This window comes from Manis javanica, chromosome 15, assembly GCF_040802235.1.
Source record: "Manis javanica isolate MJ-LG chromosome 15, MJ_LKY, whole genome shotgun sequence".
NCBI classification, from domain to species: domain Eukaryota; kingdom Metazoa; phylum Chordata; class Mammalia; order Pholidota; family Manidae; genus Manis; species Manis javanica.
This window is the reverse complement of record NC_133170.1, coordinates 7,901,193-7,922,735: the sequence shown is the minus strand read 5'-3', so window position 1 is coordinate 7,922,735 and position 21,543 is coordinate 7,901,193. Positions and strand designations below refer to the sequence as shown.

Sequence of the window (21,543 nt, the reverse complement as noted above, 5' to 3'; positions counted from 1 at the left end):
AAAGAATGCATATAATTCTACCTGCAATCACCAGTTCCATAGAGGAAAATCTGAATGAAGCCGCTTTCAACATATGTCAGCAAAAACGTATCTAGAACAGACACTGATGTCCCCCTTGGCCCTTCATAGCCTCCATTATTGGCAAGGCCTCCTACACCTGTTACCCTAACGCAATATAAAGAATTTGTGTTGTATCGGTGTCCTTATCAAAAGTATTCATCAAGACATAATCGCCTTCTCAAACTGTGACGTAGACACATGAAGAAAATTAAGGGCCGCCCTCTCCTTAACTAGATCAAAATAAAAAGCACAAAGTCTTAAAGCTGTTAAATACTTGGTTTTGGGGGGATCAAAGGCAATAAAATTTATTTCTAAGTATACATATTTTAAAATTTCTAACTCCACATCAATAATTAATTTATTTTATTTAGATTAAATTTAAATTTAAATTTCTGATCCATTATCAATCAATAGAGGAATAATGATTTCCCTTCAATCTTTTGGTTTAGGATGCTGCCTTTTAGAAAAGTTCACTCTTTTGTTGCATTCATAAAGTTACTTAATTTTAGGAACTTCACAAAATTCCTATTTTAAAAATGAGAAAACTTGGGTACGAAAAAACCTTCAGGTGGTGCTCAAGGTTACACATGGATAAATGGCAGAACCGTTTCAGGGATATTTCCAGGCATTTGAAAGGGATTTGGCCTTGGAAGGCTGACAGCTGAGCAAGACAAGAGAGCAGACAAGCTTCAGCATAGTTCAATATTCAGAGATTAAGTGACAATATGTAATCATACCTGGCTGAATGCCCTTTATAATTTTTAATGATTTTATTTCTCAAGGACACATTTTCTTGAGATTGTTCCTATTTTCAAATTAAAGAACAAAGAGAAAGAAGGAACAAGATATTTGTTCATTTTAATCATGCTACTTAGTGTAATTAATAATTTATGCAATCAACAAATATTTCCAGAAAATTACTATCATTATGTTTAATAAAACATAGATATTGTGGTAAACGATTGCTGTTAAAATCCTCAACATACTCGAGTTGGTGTTTCACATTTAGCTGTGAAGCTCCCTCCTGGAGGTGAGCCACTGCACAACTGGAGGGGGTGCGTGCAAACCTGAGCCCACCCCGGCCTCTCTGCCGCTGTGTTTAAAGCCGAGGTAATAAGCGCCTTGGCCCCACACGTGATTGTTATACGCACCCAGGAGTGTCTCTGGGGAGCTGCACATGCTGGGGACAGAGGGTGGGTCTTGCAAACAGGAAAGCATGAGCAATAATTACCTCGGCATGTAAAGGACTCTCTCTGCCACCACAAAACCGACCGTGAAGAAGAGATTGCTGGCTGGGACGAACGGGAAGACCAAGAAGGACAGGCCCACCAACACCTCCTTGTGCTCCAGTCTCTGAAACACACCACAGTGAGGGACACATGAGCTCTGGTTGAATCCCACTTTCGTCAGCATTTAACCACCTCTTTCAAGTTCTCATTGAGGAACGAATAAATTAGACCAAAGTAAACCTTTTGAACCATGTGCTGAACTCATCAGAGTAAGCCCATGGGGTAACACTTCCTGCCCCTCAAAATACACACACACACCCCTGACACACTCGTTTGCCACCCGGAAACCCCTGATGCTTGTACAGTATAATCAGTGACCATTACTCCTTGTTCTGGGTTGGCCCTATAGCAATACTGCTCTTGAGTCTGGTCCCTTTCAGAAATCCTGTCCCCAAGGCAACTCGTTCCCAGGGAGCAAAGCGGGATGGAATTAGGCTCACTAGGGCATCATGGAGAATTATTGTCCTCTCAGGAACAGAACACATAAAAAACAAACTCACACGCAAGGCCCACCAGGAGAAACAAAGCTTAGCATAAAGGAAATTAAATGTGAACAGTAAAAGCTGGGGCACCAAGGAGGGAGATCGTTTGAGCTGAGAATTTTTTAGCATTTCTCAAATTAAGCTAGTGAGCAAGTATTTATTCTGTTAAATTTTGCGGGATCAAAAACCACTACAATAATTCATTAAATTGACAAAGGACCTTTCTCTAATATCGTATATGTTTGTTATGTATATTAACTTGTAAAGATTTTTCTGTCACTGTAATTAAGAGAAAAAATTCTGTTTATTACTAATAGTAAGTTGTAATGACACTGTAAAATATGGTTTTTATTCCTGTGAGTGTATAAGGTATGGACACATTTGAAAAGAGAGCTATTTAAAATAAACCTTAATATATTTTTCTTTTTAAAAATAGGAAGAAAACCAAATAGAGCTTTGCATATTATTTCTTTTGAACATTTTAAATAGCCTATTAAAAAATTGTAAAAACTAAACAAAAGAATTTCAATAGTATACATAAGATTCCCTAATATAAACTACCAATATTTTAAGTAGCGAAGTAAAACATCTTGAACATCTTGAGATATTTGTCATCTGAATATTATTATACCTTTTGTTTTGCTGACTGCCACATATTGAGCAATAAAATTTCTGAGAGCAATGTCAAATGAATAAATGTGAATTTGGACAATTTTCCTTAAATAATTAATGGATCTATAAGTAACGATCTCAATTTCTTACCTACAGGAACCATACTCTTTAAAATTAAAGGATAAAAGAAAAAGAAAAAAACCTGGCATAACAGGCCCTCGACTCAAATGGATACAATACAATGTTGTATTTTCTATGATGCACTAAAAATATAGGTGAGAAATATAGCAAGTTCATTGTATTTTAAAGCTGCAAGCTCTCTTATCAATTTAGATTATACTTTGAGCTTACAAAGTATATTTCAGTTCAAGAACTTAAGTCTACATGATTTAAAATAGAACAACTTCCTAAGAATCCTATGACATCAAGTATTTCTTGCCCAAATAGAAAACAAATCCCAGAGAATGAATATCTCATCAAGCATCCCTCATGAATTCTGAGCCTATTACTGAGCGCAGGGTTGAAGTTCTCTTTTTATAGGTGCACGTTTATTTTTTACCATAGTTGAATACTTCTTTCAAGTCTTTTCAAAAGCTGAAATACTTTTCACAAAAGTATTCATGTATCTTTTCATAGAAATTCTAAAGAGAATTTAATATGCCCTGTGTATTAATCGCCTAGAATTAAGAAGAATAAATGTACAAACAGCACTGTAACGAGGCTGTGTCACCTTATCCACGTCTAATGAGCCGCTTCCTGGGGCCTCATCGAGGGCAGCAGAGAATGGTCCTCACTGCGAAGAGGCGTTGTCTTCACGTCCCATCCTTGCCTGACTAAAGGTCGCCTTCCTCAGTCGGGGGGCCTGTGCTTCAGGAGCAAGTAGGTGGGGGGTGGGGAGGCGGGCGGCAGGGTCCCCCGGCGCTCACCGCTGCTGTGGACGTGGACACAGGCTCCTCAGGCCCCACGCACATCCTCCTCCCTTCAGGCAATCCTCCCGGCTGTAATTACACACTGACCTGTGTGCTTGCCATCTTTAATATCACAACTAGATTGTAGGGTCCGTGGGGGCAGGGATCTGGTCATTTGTGTTCACTGGTACATGATTTGTGCTTAGCTCAGTGCCTGGTGCTTAGTGGGTGCTTAAAAATATTTGTTGAGTGAATATACCAGGCAAGAGAGAAAACTGGGTCCAAGAAAAGGAAAAGGCAGAGAGGGCTTTCTGGTAGAGCTGACAATCTGGGATTGAAAAAAAAATGAATGAATGCTTACAAAGCAGACAGATTTGAAGGGGCAGGGGGAGCCTGGGGGCCACAGCTAGGGAGAATATACAGAATGCACAAAGTAGGGAATAGACTATCCATGTTGGCAGGCAACAAATCATGAGTGTCTTGCATGTCCTGTGTGGATCTGACCTTTCCCAGAGGCAACAGGGAGTTACTAAAGAATCCCATATGCACAGAAAGAAAAGCAAGTCAGAGTCCAGGAGTTGATGCCCAGATTCAAGCTGCACAACTTGAACCCATACACCATTAGCACCTTCAGCAGGCCTGTTAGTCCTTTTGTGCCTCAGCTACAGAAACGAGACAAGCGAAGCTCAGGGCCCCCTGCGGCTGGGTCACCATGAAGATTTCTCCGTCAGCCCAAGTCCACATTATTGGAGCTGTGAGTTATGAGCTCAGAGGCCACTGCTCCTTACTGCTACCAGTGGGGCTGGTCTTACTGGGTGTTTTTCTTTGTTTCCAAACTTTAACTGAAGAGAGTGGCACAGCACCCAAATTCAGTAAGTATTACTATTTTATTTTACCTTGAAGAACATAATATCCATGAAAAAGTTCTTTATCCTCAAATTAAACTGATGATAATACCTTTTGTCTTCCCTCCTCCGCATTCAGTCAAGAGAGAGAAAAAATACTCAAGAACATATTTATTTAAGCTGCAAGTTGATTAACCAAGCAGAAAGTTGTAGAGTTAGGAAAAAATATGCCATGGACATGGCTGAATTTCCTAGAATGAGAAAGACTGGGAGGGAGTTCAATTTTGTGTCCTGTGGATCACAGATGTGACAAAATTGGCTAAGTAATTTAAAGCTTATTTCAACCTAACAGACTCAGATGAAACTCAAAATATGAGTGGGGGAAAGAGAAAATGTATGCCACTTTCCAAAATACACAAAGTACATTCAATTTCTAGGAAGAGGCCAATGGAAACTTACTCAAAAAGACATGAATATTAGAAGAGCTAATAATATAGCCATAAATAATACATGTTCTTTGATTACCAGTGCAACTTCAGACAAGTTAATTTACTTCTCTGAGCTTTAATCGGATGATCGGTAAAACAAAAGTAAGTGTAGTGATACCTATTCTATGTGAAGGAAAAATGTGTGATAGATTGACTGTGGCAGGTGTTAGATTTGATTTTCATTTCTGATTTTCCTCGGGAGCACAGACATACCCCTGAGCTGCAAAGACGCAAAAATCTCCCAAGATCCCTCTTAAGGTGCCTGGTGAGTGACTGCCATGGGCACAGCCATATAACCAACCAAGCAGCTAATGCAAGAGCAGTTGTTTCTCAGAACCATAAATGACCTCAGAGGAAATCTGGCCCCCGAGTCCCACGCTGGCCTGGGAGTGCCTGGTTTTATCCCCACCCATTCTTACTCTTCAGTTCACTTCTCAAAGCACAGGTCACAGGGAAGGACACATACACACAGACACACGCACACAAACACATGGGCACCATGGGCTGCAGTGTGTGGATGAACGTGTAGGGGAAATGGAGTCCTCCTTCCCCATTCCACACAGACAACATCTACGGCAAGCTGTTCCCTTCCAGAGAGGCAGTGACCAGGCCCCAGCACAGAAATTATCCTCATTACTATTATCACATTTTTCTCACCTCTAAACAGGTTTCAGAAAAATGGTACAGTGCATTGATTGAGAGTGTGACATGGCGTGGCATGGCATGACAGAGTTGTACACGTGGCAGTTATATTTCAGTCCTGAGGGTTTATTTGGCGGCCCTAGGCTCCAGCTGTCTGTATCTGATTCATCAATCTTCATGGGGACTGATGACAGTAAAGCTCCCCTCTTCAGTCCTAGGAGGAAGGCATTTGCAGAGCTGACAGCCAGCATGGCTGAACACTTAAGAGGCTCTCCTTTTAGACTATGAGTGCCTCAGTGGCAGTCACCATCCCACTTAAATTTGTTATCTAGATACCTGGCACATACATAATTGGCATTCAACAAGTACATATGTTGTGATAGTAACGTATTTGTCATATTCATATGTGTGTGTATATGTGTGTGTATGTATATATATATATCAGGTATGCATTCACTCAGGAGAGTGGATTGGGAAATTCAAAAAGTGGTACTGCTCTAAGTCTGTATGTGTTGAGATCAGAGCCTGAGACCCAGCTAGCCAGGTGGGCTCAGGAGAGAGGACAGCTGAGGCAGGAACAAGGACCTCCACGAGAAGCCCCTGGTTTTGGAAGAAACCCTGTCTGCAGGAGGGCCAGTGGGGCACAGATAAGGTACTCATGACACACAAGGAGAGAAAATGTCAGCAGAAGCTCAGTCTTGTGCCTGAAGTTTGTCCAGAGCAGCGGGTAGGGGAGAGAGCCCACAGCTTAGGGACCAGGCCCTGTGCCATCCAGCTACGACAAAATGGGCACGACGCAAGCAACAGCACAGAGTCCTCGGTCAAGAACTATAACTCAGTCAAGTGGCCCAGTACACGAGGGAGGCAGGAGCGGTATGGCTGGCTTACTTCAAATTTGAATATATGAAAGTAATAATAAATACAGTAAGCTTCTCTCTAAACTGCTTTAAAAAAAGTGAGATTTATTTGTACAATTGAGTTTCTGGAGGAACTACCATTAACAGTGGATTTGATTCCTGTTATCCATCAAGGTACTCATCCAAAATGAAAATACCTCCTATAATCAAAATACGTTGCCTCTCAGTGGGTGAGACCCACTTCCCTACTTCTGAAACATGTGGTGATAAAAGTCTGATGGATCATTTGTTTCACTGGAAGTTGTTTAAAAAGATTTTTCCATAACTGATATGATGAAATAATGCTCTTCCCTCACCTTTAACTGTGCATTCAAACAGCCTACCCACCTCAGCTTGAAAGGCAAATTTAATGGACTAATGAATGCAGCAAAGGATGAAACAAAGGTTCTGTTTTAAAATAGTATCAAAATACACAGTCCTAGACTTAACAATGGCTCGACTTAGGAATTTTCAACTTCACCATTTTTCAATTTTCCCATGCTGTGAAAGTGATACCGTGCAGCAGACACTGTACTTTGAATTTTGAATTATGATTTTTCCCGATGTGTGGGCAGTGAGCCACAATACAGCTCCCAGTCAGCCAGCCTCCCAATCAGGAGGACAGACAGCTGACAGACTTACACTCATTCCACTCCCATACAACCACTCTGTTTTTCACTGCATTTGATAAATGCATGAGATATCAATACTTGGTTATAAAATAGGCTTTGTTTTAGATGATTCTGCCCCCGCTGTAAGCTAAGGTAAGTGTTCTGAGCAAGTTTAAGGTAGGCTAGGCTGAGTTATGATGTTTAGTAGGTTAGGTGTATTAACTGCGTTTTATGACTTAAGATATTTTCAACTTACGATGGGTTTATCTGGATGTAAACTTGTCTTAAGTCAAGGAAAATCTGTGCTCGTAGTTTCCCAAGTTCAGAATCAAATACTTGTTATCATTGTTTCATTAGAACTGCTCTCCACTAAAGAACAAAAACATACATCTCTAAAGTGTTTATGAGAAGAAGCCGGTTAACATTTGAGGCTTGACATAAAGATGAAAGAATTCGAAACACACAATCACTAATTGTGAGTTATTTTTCCCCTGGGAGATGCTTACAGGGTAATAGAAAAAAATGTCTTACACAGAAAAGTGAAGAGTAAAAGTATTTCTCCAAAAATCCTTGGCCCTGACTTATTTCCAAGTGAAGACACTTCCAAAGCGAGGAGCGAAGTCTCTAATAAGCAGAAAACTAGAGTTCACTGCGAAAGTCACCCAAGTCGAAGAGGACTGTGGCTCACTGGGATGGAAAGAATTTCCAAGGTAACGCCAGGCAGGCTGACATTAATAAATGTTCTTCCTAATTAAACATTTTTTAATACCAAATGCCAGAGTCGTGGGTCCCAAACTGACAAAGCCAATTTGGCCATTTAAAGTTGCCAGAGCCTTTTGTAAATACTGGCGGCCTCTGACAATTAACAGGCAGAACAGGATACAAAAATGAAAGCAAATTTTAGATAAAATTCTGCCAAAGGTGCAAACCGTTTCTCAGCACTCACTCGCTGACTTACCAGGAATCTCGAGGGACCACCTTCTCTTTCTCCGCCCTCCAGCTCCCCTGCAAGAACGTCCCTGGAAAGGAGCTGTCTTCTGAGGCAGAAACAGTTCGCCCTCTACTAGGGGGAGACACAGAGCTCCCTGTCGACCAAGTGCCTTCTTTTAAATAAACAGCTGAACAGGTGAAGATAGAATTCTTTACTTTCTCTGGTCACAAGGAACACTTATACGGAGAGATATATGCTGTGTCTCTTTGGAAACCGCCACTTACTATACTGATGACTCAGTTATTCTGGGCGATAGCTGCCTCCCCAAATGGTACCATTTTATGGATAGCCGTGCAATGTCTCTCACCCTAGCATTGGTTTTAGAAATCACAGTCATTGTGACTGTGTCAAATACCCACATATGCATTTCAGATTATAGTCTCCATACAATGAAAACCAGTATGCCACAAATCTGTTTACATGTCTTGTCTTTCACTTGCTGTTGACTGGTTATAAACTCTAAAAGAAATGGTGTCAAAGGAATCCTTTTTTTCAGGTGGTGTTGCTAGAAATACTTAAAACTTAGTTCTTCTGAAATGCAGAATCTTTATTTACAGTAGCGTTATTTAATGACCTGTATGATGCTTGAACATTATTTTGAGAAGTGCTGGTATAAACTGCTCAAGCAGAATGAAGTGAAAAGGGAAAGTTTCCACCTTAGGTGTTTCTGTAACTAGTCCTCAAAATAATCTTGCTCTCTGCAGACGGAACATTCAACTGCAGCCTTCATGCTACAGTTGAAACACATTTTCTGTTATTCATCCGTGGTAGATGTAGAAGAGCTGATCACCATTTTCCAGGTAAAAAAAAAAAAATCACTATAAATTTAGAGAACTTTATTAAGCTTCCATCTGCATAGCTTTGGCTCTAGCCAGGATAAGTCCTGAGAGCCGGAGGGTTAGGGATAATTCTCTGGGGAGACAGAACGGAAGTGAAGAAAATCCGGTTCTGCAGGGTAGCTACTGGGTTTTATTGTTTTTTTTGTTTTTTTTTTTCAACTCTTATTTAATTTCTTTAATAGCTGTTTGGTTTTATTGTTTTTATTCTCCATACTCGGCATGTCGTTTGGGACCAGTGAGTGGTCAATAAATTAAGTACCTAATATTTTATCTTTGTTTGCCTCTAGGCTTTTCTTCTCCACATGCACTGTCCTGCACTTATACATTCCCTGCACATTTATTCTGTTTTTCTCTAAAATACTCTGACAGCTTTGAAGCAATTTCCATTTCTGCCACCCAGCTCCATATGTGGCTGCTAACTGCATCTGGTCGTGCTGCTCGGAGCCCTGGCCTCCCCATGAGACACACAGAAAGTACAGGAGTGCCCAGGGTACTATTAGACACTTCCCCCAATGCATCTGCCTTATCAAAGCATCCCTGAAAACCTCCCCAACCTCAGCAATAGTTCTCCTGTTGCAACATGGTCACTGATCACTCATTCATTCAAATAGTTATTGTTGGTGTCTCTTTAGAGTCTCCTTGGGGACTTTGCTTATAGGCAAATGATAAAAGAATTTAGCAATATCACTTTCATCTCTTTTGTATTTCCCAGGCACACTCTTCTAGGTTCTTTGGAACACATCTGTTTGCAAAACAGATATACATAAAAATTCCCTGCCCTTCTAGAGAGGGGAAAAAGCCTGAGAAGGGGCATCTGCAGTAGATGGGTGGGGTGGGGTGGGGGGTGCAAGAAGCGGTTGCAGTTCTACCCACAGTCGTCAGGGTAGGCCTCACTGAGAAGCTGCAGTTAAGCAAAGACCTGCAGGAGATGGAAAAGTCAGCCACAGAACCCATTTTACAGGAGGCAATGAGTTTAGAAAGGAACGAGCATAGCAGGGTGGGGCCAGAGCATGGAGACACTTTCAGGCCTTTATAAAGGCAATGATGTTTACTTTGAGAGAAATAAGGAGCCACTGGTAGGTTTTAAGGACAACAGGAACAGGAGCTGACTTACATTTTTAAAAAATCATCTGGTCCCTGTGTGGAGAACAGAATGGACCACTGGAACAAGGGTAGAAGCGGGGAGACTAGTTAGGTGGCTGCGGCGGTGACCCGGGTGAGAGGTGGTGGCGGCTTGGACCAGGCTGATGGGGGTGAAGGTGAGGAGCAGGGGTCAGATTCTTGATGTATGTTGTAAGTAGAGTTGACAGGATATACTGATGGACTGGAGGGAGACAGACAGAGAGGAAACCCCAAGAATTTTGGCTTGGGAAACTAGCCGAGTGCACTGAGATGGGAAACAGTGTCGGGGGAAAACAAATGGGTACATGCAGGAGGTCAAGTCTGGAATGCTGACTTCGAGACATCCATGTGGAGATGCATTCACGTGACACTTGCCTGCCTGAACACCCCCGGAACCAGAGATATTATTTCATTTATTCTTATTGAGAAAGAAGTTTGAAGACCTTATTGTCAATATTTTAATGTGTAGTAATGAAGATACATGAACATTAAAACTCATATTACAAACTTGCTTTCTTTCTAATACTCTATGCTACCTCTTTAGGCAAAGCATGTATAAAAATAAGCAATTTTAGGGTATTTTATGGGGGCCGGGGAGTGATTCTCCTCACGTGGTATTCACTATAATTGCCATCCCTTTATATGTTCAGTGGGTATTGTACTCACAGTGAACCACTTAAAGAATCTGGTAATCAACGATTTCAGTTTTCTTCGTATTTTCTAATACAATAAGCAATTTCCAAAAGGCTTTCTGTTTAGAGGGACTTGTTTTAGCTGCTTTTATCTCTAGGACCCCTAATTACATATTCCATGGTTTTCTTAAAACAAAATGGAAAAAAAGTGTGCTCCTTTAAATAGAAATTTCACGGTCTGCATGGAAATAGAAAGACAAAATGACTCTAAGAGCTACAAAAATGTCTGTGTGACCTAAGAGTTTAAAAACAATCAGAAGCTATGTAAGGCTAAGTAGAAATGAGCTTCTTTTATTAGATTATGAATCATTAAGAGAAATGAAAAGTGTTAAAATTAAGGTTTCACTTAAAAGGTGGAATTACTGAGTGAAAGCAACATCAACTATGAAATCTTGCTGAGAATCATAAAGCACACAGTCAAAGAAAACGAAACAAGGCCGTTACTGATGTCTGAAAACTCCTTTTTCCATATTGCAACTATCTAATTCTTCCATTAATAAATCCAGTGAGCCTTCCAACTAAACATCAGAGGACTGGGTAACTTACTCTCTTCTTAAGAGTGTGACTTGTGAAAATGCAATTGCCTATGAAGGCAGAGAATAAAACAAATTATTTAATGATGTGGAAAAACTCCTGGCAGGCCTAGATAAAAAAGCCAGGCAGAGCATCCGAGATGCAACTGACTTGTGTATCACACAGACCGTGAGGAAGAAGGGCTTGTAGGAAGTTCAGGTCCAACACAAGGAGAATGAATTCATAGGTGACATTAACCACGGATTTAAAAAATGCCTTGGGAAGACTTCACACAAGGGCCTCTGATAGTCAGGTGGCCACTGAAAAGTTGCCTTTCTAGTCCATTTCGTTCCAACACTCACCACTGAGTGGAACGGAGATACCCAATAATGACAGTAAGAGGTTTTAAGAGCAATACTAATAAAAGTATTCCTTTCTTGCATCCTGTTTTTGCTGAACTTCCAAATACCTTTAAAGACAACTGTACTATTTCTATGGTTTACAGGTTTAGGTGATAATTCCAATAATCATTTATAAGTCAGTCAGTGATATTTGCCACTATTTCCTTCCTCTTGATAACCATCCACTTTTGTACTGAAGGAGTAATTTTATGTTAGGATTTTGCCCTTGTGTTACATGCATTTCAACATATCTAAACTCTAAAATGTGCTTTAGCATTAAAAACATGAAAGTATGTTACTATCATTAACTTTTAGGTTAAGAATTTGGCCTCTTTTAGGCAAATAGGATTGGGGATCGAAGGAGTTCTGGGAGGGTGGGCAGGATTAATCTTCAGCAGCATTATGAATATTTTGTGATCATGTAAAGCATGACTGTATATTGAAGTACATAGAATTTAAAAGGCAGTGAAGTGGATTATGCTTTTGAAGTCTCTTTACTCCTACAAAATGGCAACAGGAGCCTTACGGTGCTCCTGACTTTAAGCCATGACAACTTCACGATGGTAGTGATGACGAAGATGATGAAAAACACTATGAGAACAGGTACCCAGTGCTTCCCACAGGCCCAGGCACTGCGCCGAGTGTCCCTGGTGGTGACCCTGGTTCCCGCTCACCGTGACTCCACGCTGTGCTGCAGGAACGAGGCCAGTGTGCTGAGCTGGCGCAGTCTCAGGCCGGTGCTAACCGCTCTGCTCTACAGCCTCCCCCGTCCCAGCCTCAGGGCTTGTGCTCTGGAAGTCAGCGTAATGCCCCTCCATGCGCACACCTGGGCTGCCTCCCACTTGGAGGGGACTGACTCCCACTTGAGACTGGTGGCCATGAATTTAAAGTCAGACTACCAAATGAAACAGAGTGACAGAACCTAAGTCACAGTTTGTATACTACACAGCGAAGCAATAACGTAGTCACAGCGGATCTTCAGGTGTGTTCTCCGGTTTCCAACCCTGCATCTGATGAAGCAGTGAGCTCATTTTCAAACTCTCATCAAAGAAATGATAGGAACAAAAATCTCAGCTTTGGAGCATAGCCTAAGGGCCAACGTTGACCACAGCTACTGGCCTGGAAAACTATGACCAAAGTAGCAGGACATTATCATCACAGGTAAAAAAGCAGGTGGGAGAAGCCAGCTGAGAGCAGTGATAAGAGGCTGGACCAACTAGGCTGGTCAGATGGTACCCCCACGACATTGGTGGTCATGGAGCAGATGGACCATGTCAAGGTGCCAGTGACTGCAGTGGCCCAAAGCACGGCACACAGGATGGGTTGTGAATGGTCTAAAAGGGTTGGTTCCATAGTAGCACAAAGAGGATTTTGCTGAGTTGAAGATAAAAAAAGGATGGAGAATATGGAGTTTGCAAAATAGGGGCTGAAAAGAGAAATATAGGTCAGAAAGAAAACACTGGCACAGAGCCATTCACCATTAAATGCAATTTTGTTCCTCAAGTTCAATTTTATTTTACCACTTGGTATATTAAAACAAGATGCTTATTTTACCATGTTTCATAATGGCTCTTCTGAAATTTAAAGAGTTATTCCACAGTGATCTATGCACCACAATAACACCTTAACCTATTACTGGCTGAGCTAAACACAAAATAATATAAAGAAATTACGGATGGGTCTGTGTAGTACAATGTTCTATACTAGGAGTCAGCTACTTTATACTACAGTGGTGGAGTTGAATAATTGTGACAGACTGTGTGACCAGAAAGCCCTCAAATAATGAAGATCTGCTTCTTTGCCAAAAAAAAAGTTTTTCCATCTCTGGGGCTATCCCACTGCACTGTACTTATTCCCATAAGCTGCTCCAAGTCCTTTATGGAAGGAGGTAAGAATGTTAATAAGCAAATAATACTTTCCAATAATGACTCTCATTCTAACTTTACCTCCTTGTGGAGATATATGTGGGTTTTAATGAAAGAGACCTAAGACTGAAATTCTGTTTGTCCATCAAGTATTTGTTCTTTATGAGTATACTGATAGGGGTGGTGACACAGACTAGCCTGGACGCTGACCAAGGGTAAGGCTGGGGACAGGCCTGAAGAGGACCCTGAGAGGAACACAGCCACCTCCCTACGGGAGCAGACGCACCACTTCACCCCCAGCCCGGCCCTCCTTCGCCACTAAGCTGTCACTGGTGGTCACTTCCACTGGTCAGGCTACAGAGTCATTCCTGTGTGGACCTGAGAATTTAGCTCGTTTCCCAGGGCCCAGAGCTGTGGCCTCTGAGGCATGTTGGTTTCAAGGGAACAGAGTGGAAGACTGTGAATAGACAGATTAGGACGAAACTGTGTCCTCTACTGAAAGTCAAACAAACAAAACACAAGCCTGACAGTCCCACCCTCGGGGCATCCCTCCACCGCCTAATGGCCTTTCTCACCAGTCATCTCTCTGCTGAGCTCACTGTTAGGAAGTCCAGGATCATTAACCCCCTCTTTCCTTAGGTTTTACTTTCACAAATATGCCATAGATTATAAAAGGTATTTTACCTTAAAATCTCAAGAGACTCTTTGAGAATGTAATGAAGAATCAATAGCAAATAAATTACTCGGAAACATAATTTAGTGGTACTTCCTGCGTAATGTAGGGAAATCACATTAGAGGTGGGGAAAGGGCAATTATGGAGAATAGGACCAATAGCATCACCTCCTCTAAAGAATCTAAACTGGCCTGGCTGCTCTTCTGATAGAGATCACTGTTCATTGCAAGTCAACAGTCTGACATGCAGGATATAAGAACTACAAAGAGATGCAGCAAAGTGCATTTTCAGCCTATGGTTTTCCTGGTATATGAACATCCACCATTCATAGAAAATAATAGAATAATTGGTCTTCATGGCTTAAAATGTTCTTTATCTCTCCTGTATACACATTTCAACAGAGTGATTTTCCTCATCACAAAGGGTAAGAGCAAATTAGTTCACTTTAAAATTCACTGTGAAAAGAACTCAATTGAATAATGAACGTCTAGGTTGGTCCCTACATTATGTTCTATAAGCTCAAACATACTCCTAGTGAATAAGGGTTTTGAATAAGAGGGGATGAAGGAAAAGGGACAGAAAAAGACAAATCCTATATTTAAATTCTCAGAGGTACCAAATGAGCTCTTCTATAAATAATAAACTATTCCTTGAGGTCTTCCATTTGTTATGCCATGAAAATAGGACAAAGCAGAAACAATCTCTAAATTCATCCTGCAGTTGTTTCTAGGGAAAGACAACTCAGATCCCGTGGCCCAGTTCTTCCACTCAACGCTGGACATGAGCTTATCAGGTGACAAACATCCCCTCCTAGTCACCTGCCTACAGTAAGACTCCAGCTACTATGGGGACCTGGCCTGCAAAAGCCTGCAGTGTGTAATGGTGTCTAACTTGACTGACTTGTACAGAATTTGTTTTTATTTTCAGTAAGTGTGAAAAATGTACAAGAACAAGTGTTCAAAGAAGGCATAGGGTGGGTACTGGGAAATAATACAGCTGCTGTTTTATAGCTTTGCTATGTCAATTATTAAAATATTAGTAAAAAAAAAAAGTCAGGTAAGTGTAAATACAATTTTAAGAGGGTAGACTATACAGTTCACTCCTTCTCCAGAGCCCTGACTGATACAAAGGTAGAAAGTTTGGGTACATTGGAGAGGAAATAAAGTCTCTATCTACTGGCCCCAAATTACATTCCCCCAAAAGAGCTGGTAATATTAGCAAAAGAAAGACTTGTGTGTCTTACAGATCCCTTATTGACTCTAAGCTGCTCTTTCCCTTCAATTCCTGCCTCCTCCACAAACTCAGAGAAGCATCTAAATTCTTTAAAGGACCGGAAATCCTTCCCGCAACTCCTTGCCCTCCAAGGCCTGGCCTTATAAACAAGAAAACCGGACAAAACCACCTGTCAACAGAGCCAGAGGCCAAATAGAAAGAAGCAGGGCAGGAGAGGGGAATGTAGGCAGATGTTTAAAAGATCAAGGCTTAATCATGTGTGCGCGCGTCCACACACACACACACACTTGCCATCATGGCTTGGACACGGGTGCATTCAGCTGTGCCCTCGGCCCATTTCGCCGGCGGTACACTGCTCCAGCCATGGCAGTCTCCCTCCTGTCCCAGGCACCCTCCAGCACTCTTCCGCCTCAGGACCGCTACTAGAAATGCTCTTCCCCAAACAGCCACACAGCTCACCTCTGTACTTCACGCCTCTGCTCAGATATCCCCTTACCTGTGAAGCTAGCAGTGACCTCTTCACAGCCCTTACCAGCACTTCACATATAAGGAAATATTGTAAGTGTTTAAGTATAGGCTCCATGCAGATAAGACCTTAGTTTAATTCACAGTTCTAATCCCAGCAACTAATCAATATTAAGGCACTCAATCAATATTAAGAGAATTAAAGAGAAAGAAGTAGTGAGGCTGAAGAGAACATATTCTCCCCTGAATATAAACCAGGGCTGATGTAAGACTGAGAATCAGAGGTGAAAATAAAAGAAGTATTTGCCATGACTCCCTGGACTCAGTATCCATGCTTGTTTATCCAATTATATTTCTTCCTGGTAATGTACTGTGTGGCCTCACTATCTCAAAATTTAAAGACATAGCCAGGAATTATGAAATAATTTCAATCCAACACTTATCAATATAGTACACATGCCATTTGGAAATGGTCTAAGTGGACAAAACTGTGTTTATGTTGCTGAAACTATTACAACATTTCATCCGTTGTTTCTTTTCAGCACAGAAGAATGTCCATGGAGCAGGACCACCATTTTCACAAAAACTTTGTCCTACTGTTTATTGTCCTGGAGTCAAAAGCCCTTAAGATCATGTCCTTTGTAACTAATCATCACACAGAAAAAACAAGGATTATCCCCACTAGAAGGGGTTCCTAACTGGCTGGAGAATCTGCCTTGTACAAATTTCTAGTATATAAGCAGGTCAAGTACAGAGAGTGAGGCCACCTGATGCCACCCTTGTCTCTAAACTCTGAAAGAAAAGACATGTATGACATGCAAGTGGACTCCTAGAATTGCTGAAGGCTTTACTGAGTGTTTGGAAGGATTTTCCAGATGAAAGCCACCACGGAAGGGCTCAATCTTACTGGATTCCACTGCTGGAACGGCGTGGCTAATATTTTTCCTGATGCATTAAAGTGATTCTGGAAGGAATTCTGTGAAAGAAAAGGATTAACAGCCTTCCATGAAGGAAGTTTCCATTCATCCGTCTTACTATCAAAGACACTCTGGGGAGGGCCAAGGCGTGGCTGTGTGTGGGCTCTGCTGCCTACACGAAGGTCCATATTTAACACACCGGACCTGTATGACAGCCTGTAGGGACTCACCGCTCCCTTTAATCGGCCCGGAGGGAGTCGAGTTAAGCCCTCACTGACACACCAATCCAGCTCTCTTGTAAATTTGCTCCTGCAGATCTGTGACAACATAGCAGGCGTGCCAATCATGAGCTAAGGCCAGATTCTAATAACACAAACTTCTACTGACCCCCAAGTATTTCACACTGGTATTGACTATGGTCTTTTTATAGGTTTTAGAGGCAGCTCATCTAAAAAAAGGGGGTGAGGGAGGTCTCCATACCCAAATGTAACTGAACAGAGTTACTAACTTTTTATAGTTTTATTCATCTAGATAATAGACACTGAGTGGCAAACAATAAAATTTAGGTAATAAACATTGGATGCGGCAAACTCTTGATGCTGGAAGTATGTGAATGAAACAGGGAAAAAATAAAAAATCTCTATACTCATAGGGCTTACACTCCATTGGAGGAAAAAGGCATTACATAAAATCACAAAATTATGAAGCGCTTTAGAAACTGGATGTATAGTGAAGAAAAACTGAAAAGTGAAAGGGAGTTAAGTCGAGTGGAGGCTGTGTGATGTGTTTTAAATAGGTTACTTACACTAGGCTGTACCAAGAAGGTGATATTTTAGTTCAAGTTATACTTTATTTTTATGTAGTTCCTATTTATATTTAGCTCAGAGGCATAAATCTTCACAACTTTGGATCTGACAATGCATTCTTAGATTTGACACCAAAAGCCAGTGAATAACAAAGGGAGAAAATCAGTTGGACTTCCTTACATTGAAAACTTTTGTGCATTCAAGGACATTATTAAGAATGTGAAAAGACAACCTAAAGAATGGGAGAAAGTATTTGCAAATCATCTGTCCGTTGGAGATTTAATAATCCTGAATATATAAAGAAAGCTTACAACTCAATAACAAAAAGACCCTTCAATTAAAAATTGAGCGAAAGGCTTGAGTAGACATTTCTACAAAGACACACAGATGACCAATAAGCACGGGAAAAGATATCCTTCAGAGACCATTAAAGAAATGCAAATCAAGAATGAGATATCTCTTCACACTCAATAGGATGGCTTTAAAGAAAACAATGAAAAATAATCAATATTGGCAAAGATGTAGAGAAATAGGAACCCCTGTATATTCCTGGTGAGAATATCAAATGGTGCAACCACTGTGGAGAATAGTTCCTCAAAAAGTTAAACATTGTTTATCACCACGACCAGGCACCTAGGTATATACCCTAGAGAAATGAAAACATATGTCCAAGCAGAAACCTGTACATGAATGTACATAGTAGCAACATTCTTAATAGCCAAAAGGTGAAAATAACCCAAATGTTCAACACATGAATGGATAAACAAATTGTGGTATATATATATATATATACCAAACAGGGTATCATTCAACCATAAAACAGGACAATTATTGATACATGCTACAATTGTATTTTGGATGAACTTCAAAAATACTATGTAAAGTGAAAAAGTCGGACACAAAAGGTCACATATTGTATAATTCCTTTTATATAATATATTCAAAATAGGCAAACTCATACAGACTGAAAGCAGATGAGACGTTCCCAGGGGCTGGGCGGGGGAGCGTGAGATGTGATCCCTTTATCGGTGTGGTGGTTTTCAATGAGGTGAAGAAAAAGCTTTGAAATCAGAAAGGCTCACAACACTGCAGACACGCTACATATATCACTGACCTGCACACTTTAAAATAGTTAATTGTATGTTATGTGAATTTCACGTCAAAGAACAAAATTTTTTCATCAAATATTTCAGGATTATATTTTGTGTCTTGATATTCAAACTTCAGTTCTGTATTCATTCCATGCTTTGTAACATTTAATCTTTTTTTTAAAATTCAGCTTTATTATGATACAGATCACACATTTATGGGCTTATATGGGTGATTTTTGGTAAATGAATGCAGTATAGCAACAATCACCATAATCAAATTTTACAAAGCATTCCATACCCCAAAATGTACCCTCAAATCTTTTATCAATCTCCATCCCCATGTTTTCTGTCATTACAATTCTGCTTTTTCCAGACTTTCCTATGTCTAAAGGCAGAATTATGATGACAATGTTTCCTATGAAGGGAACTACAGTAAGTAGTTGCATATGTGAGGCTTCTTTCACTTAGCAAGATGTGTTTGCAGTTATTCTGTATTGTTTCATACGTATCATAAATTATTTGTTCCTTTAAATTTCTGAATAAGTTACCACATTGTTTATCCATTTACAGTACGAGGCTGCTAGGTTGTTTCCACTTTTCAGCTACTCTATTAAAGCTGCTATGAATAGTTACTTATAAGACTTTTGTGCAGATAGAAGTTGCCATCGCTTCTCAGTTTTCTTCTATTCTTGAGGAGTAGAAGTGCTTATTTTTATATTTAACTTTTTAAGTAACTGCCTAATTTTTCCAAAGTGGCTAAGCTATTTTTCATTCCCACCAGCAAGGTATGAGGGTTCCAGCTGCCCCACATTCTGGCCAGTACTTGGCGTTGTGAATCTTTTCAGATAGTCATTCTGGTGGGTGTGCAGTGATATCTCTTCAGAGCTTTATGCTGGATTTCCCTAATGACTAATGATGACTATCATTACATGTGTTCATTAACTCATGTGTTTGATAACCTTTATTACATGTTTGTAAAGTCTCTATTTGAACTTTTCATGCATTTCTAGTAAGTTATTTTCTTATTATTGAGTTCTAAGAGCTCTTTAAATCCCAGATACAAGCTGTTGTGCTTCAATTAACATTATCTTTTGATGAGCAAAATTTTTAAGTCGATGATGTCTAATTCAACACCTTTTCCTTTTATGGTCTGTACTTTATGTGTCCTAAGAAATCTTTGCGTTCACAAGGATTTTCTCCTGTGTTCTTTTAGAGTTCTTGGTGCTATTTCATTTTCTTAGGAATATTTTGTTTAGGAATTAATTTCTAAGTGTACAATAAGAGGTAAGTACCTTTTGTGTAAAAGCCTATCTTTTCCTTTCCCTATTGAATTACCTTGGTAACTTTGCTAAAAATCAACTGAGCATGTAAGAGCCAGGTTACCTTTGGCATCACGATTCTGTTCCTCTTTCTATGGACTATTTTTCCCTCTGAGTTTGGGTCACACTCTCCTGTTGCTTTACATGTCCAGTAATCTGCTTAAAAACTACACATTGTAGGTCACACATTGTAGTGACTCTGTGTTCTATTTTGTTCTTTTGGAATTTGTTGGTTTTCCTGTTTTAATAGATGGTGCAACTTGCCTGAGATCAAATTGGAAAATCTGTTTCTCTGTAGAGAGCTGAAAATTTGCTCAGTTTCTTTTTCCCCCCCTTTTGCCTGCATCTCCGGGGGATCTCTCTGCGCCTACATAGCTTGATGATCAGCCAATGATTCCAACAGAATTATATACAGACAACACAGCCAGTGAAGCTTCCACTCTCTGCTGCCCAGTCTGCGTGTGGGTTGAAGAATTCACTTACATTTATAGCAAACAGGCAAGTCTCCCTAAGCTTTCAACGTTGCCTGTGTCCCCTAGTGGTCCCATGTACACACATTAAGCAGTCAGCCATGAGTGTATGGACAGCATATTATCTCAGCCTTCTTCAGCCCTCTTGCTTCCAAAATCTCCCCCTTAAATTTCTAGGTGCTCTGCTGTTCTCCTAAAGCAAATCAGCCTCCTCTTCCCAAAAAAACTGTGGGTATTTAATACCAGATCCAGGGGACAGGAGTACTTTCAAGCAAGAAGCATCTGACCCAATGCACTAGCAGTTTTTTGTAAGTAAATATTTTTAAGTGCTTTGCTACCTTTGATCAATTGTTTCAGCTTCATATCATTTTCTTTTTGAAGTGAGACTCACCCAACCAACTCGGGCAGGCAGCCGTTAGTGGAAGTAGAGTCTTAACCATATTCTAAGCACTTAGGAATTTATTATCATTTTCTCATTTATCATTACCTGACATCAAACAAATGAGTTCAAAGATTCATCAAGCACAGCAAAAAAAATATTTACTGCTTGCAAACATGAAATTTCAGACCCAATTTTTATAGGGTCAGAAACAACAAAAGAAATCATATGACTGAAGTGGCCATGGTTTGTTTGAAACATGTATTACCTACCTGGAAAATATTAAAAAACGAAGTCTTTTAGACAAAAGAGTAGATTCGATTTTGACCCAGACCCCCTGTGCTAGGAAAAGAGCATTTTTGAGTATAGACCATCTTTAAAGGCAGAGTTCTTGTGAATTTTAAGAAAATTACCTTGAACGCTGCTAAACAATGAAGGCTCAGGAAGGCCACCACAACTGCCAGAAGGATGGTAGCTAAGTTCCGCATGTCCCAGATGGTCTCGACCAGAGGGATGCTGCCAACCTGCCAGTCATAGCACAAGGTAGCAGGTGCAAGAAGCAGCCACATGTTGAAGGCCAAGAGGTAGGAATAGGTAAGGAATCTACAAAGGGAAAAACGATCATTGAGACACAAGTCGTTTCGCAAACATTCATGCACCATTTTTCACTGAGTAGCATTTCTAGAAGGTCAGTGTTATCTTAGAGGACAAAGCGAGGTCGAATGGAAGGCTGTTGATCATTACACTGGTCATTTTGGAATAGATCTAGTAGTTCTAGCACTCTGGGAGGTGTTGGCCTTTCCGTGGTGAACAAGTAAAGACAGAGTTTCCATGACATGTATTTAGAAATCATCATACAGATAAACACATTACAATCTGGGATAAATGCTATGATGGGAAAGTTTGATGAAAGTATGTTACAGAAACATTGCC

At 40.5% G+C, this 21,543-nt stretch overlaps 1 protein-coding gene across 6 annotated transcripts in view; it reads right to left on the bottom strand.

The window, feature by feature from the left end:
* The window catches only part of TMTC1 (transmembrane O-mannosyltransferase targeting cadherins 1), a 214,995-nt gene that overhangs the window by 83,542 nt on the left and 109,910 nt on the right, over window positions 1-21,543 (bottom strand). For 5 of the 6 annotated variants that reach the window (XM_073222795.1, XM_073222798.1, XM_073222797.1 and 2 more), the window contains exons 8-9: window positions 21,024-21,213; window positions 1,292-1,413 (exon numbers count right to left, since the gene is read on the bottom strand). The exons of the other annotated variant lie outside the window; for it this stretch is intronic. In XM_073222795.1, the coding sequence (XP_073078896.1) occupies window positions 1,292-1,413; window positions 21,024-21,213 (312 nt within the window). The remainder of the gene's footprint in view (window positions 1-1,291; window positions 1,414-21,023; window positions 21,214-21,543) is intronic. 6 annotated transcript variants of the gene reach the window in all.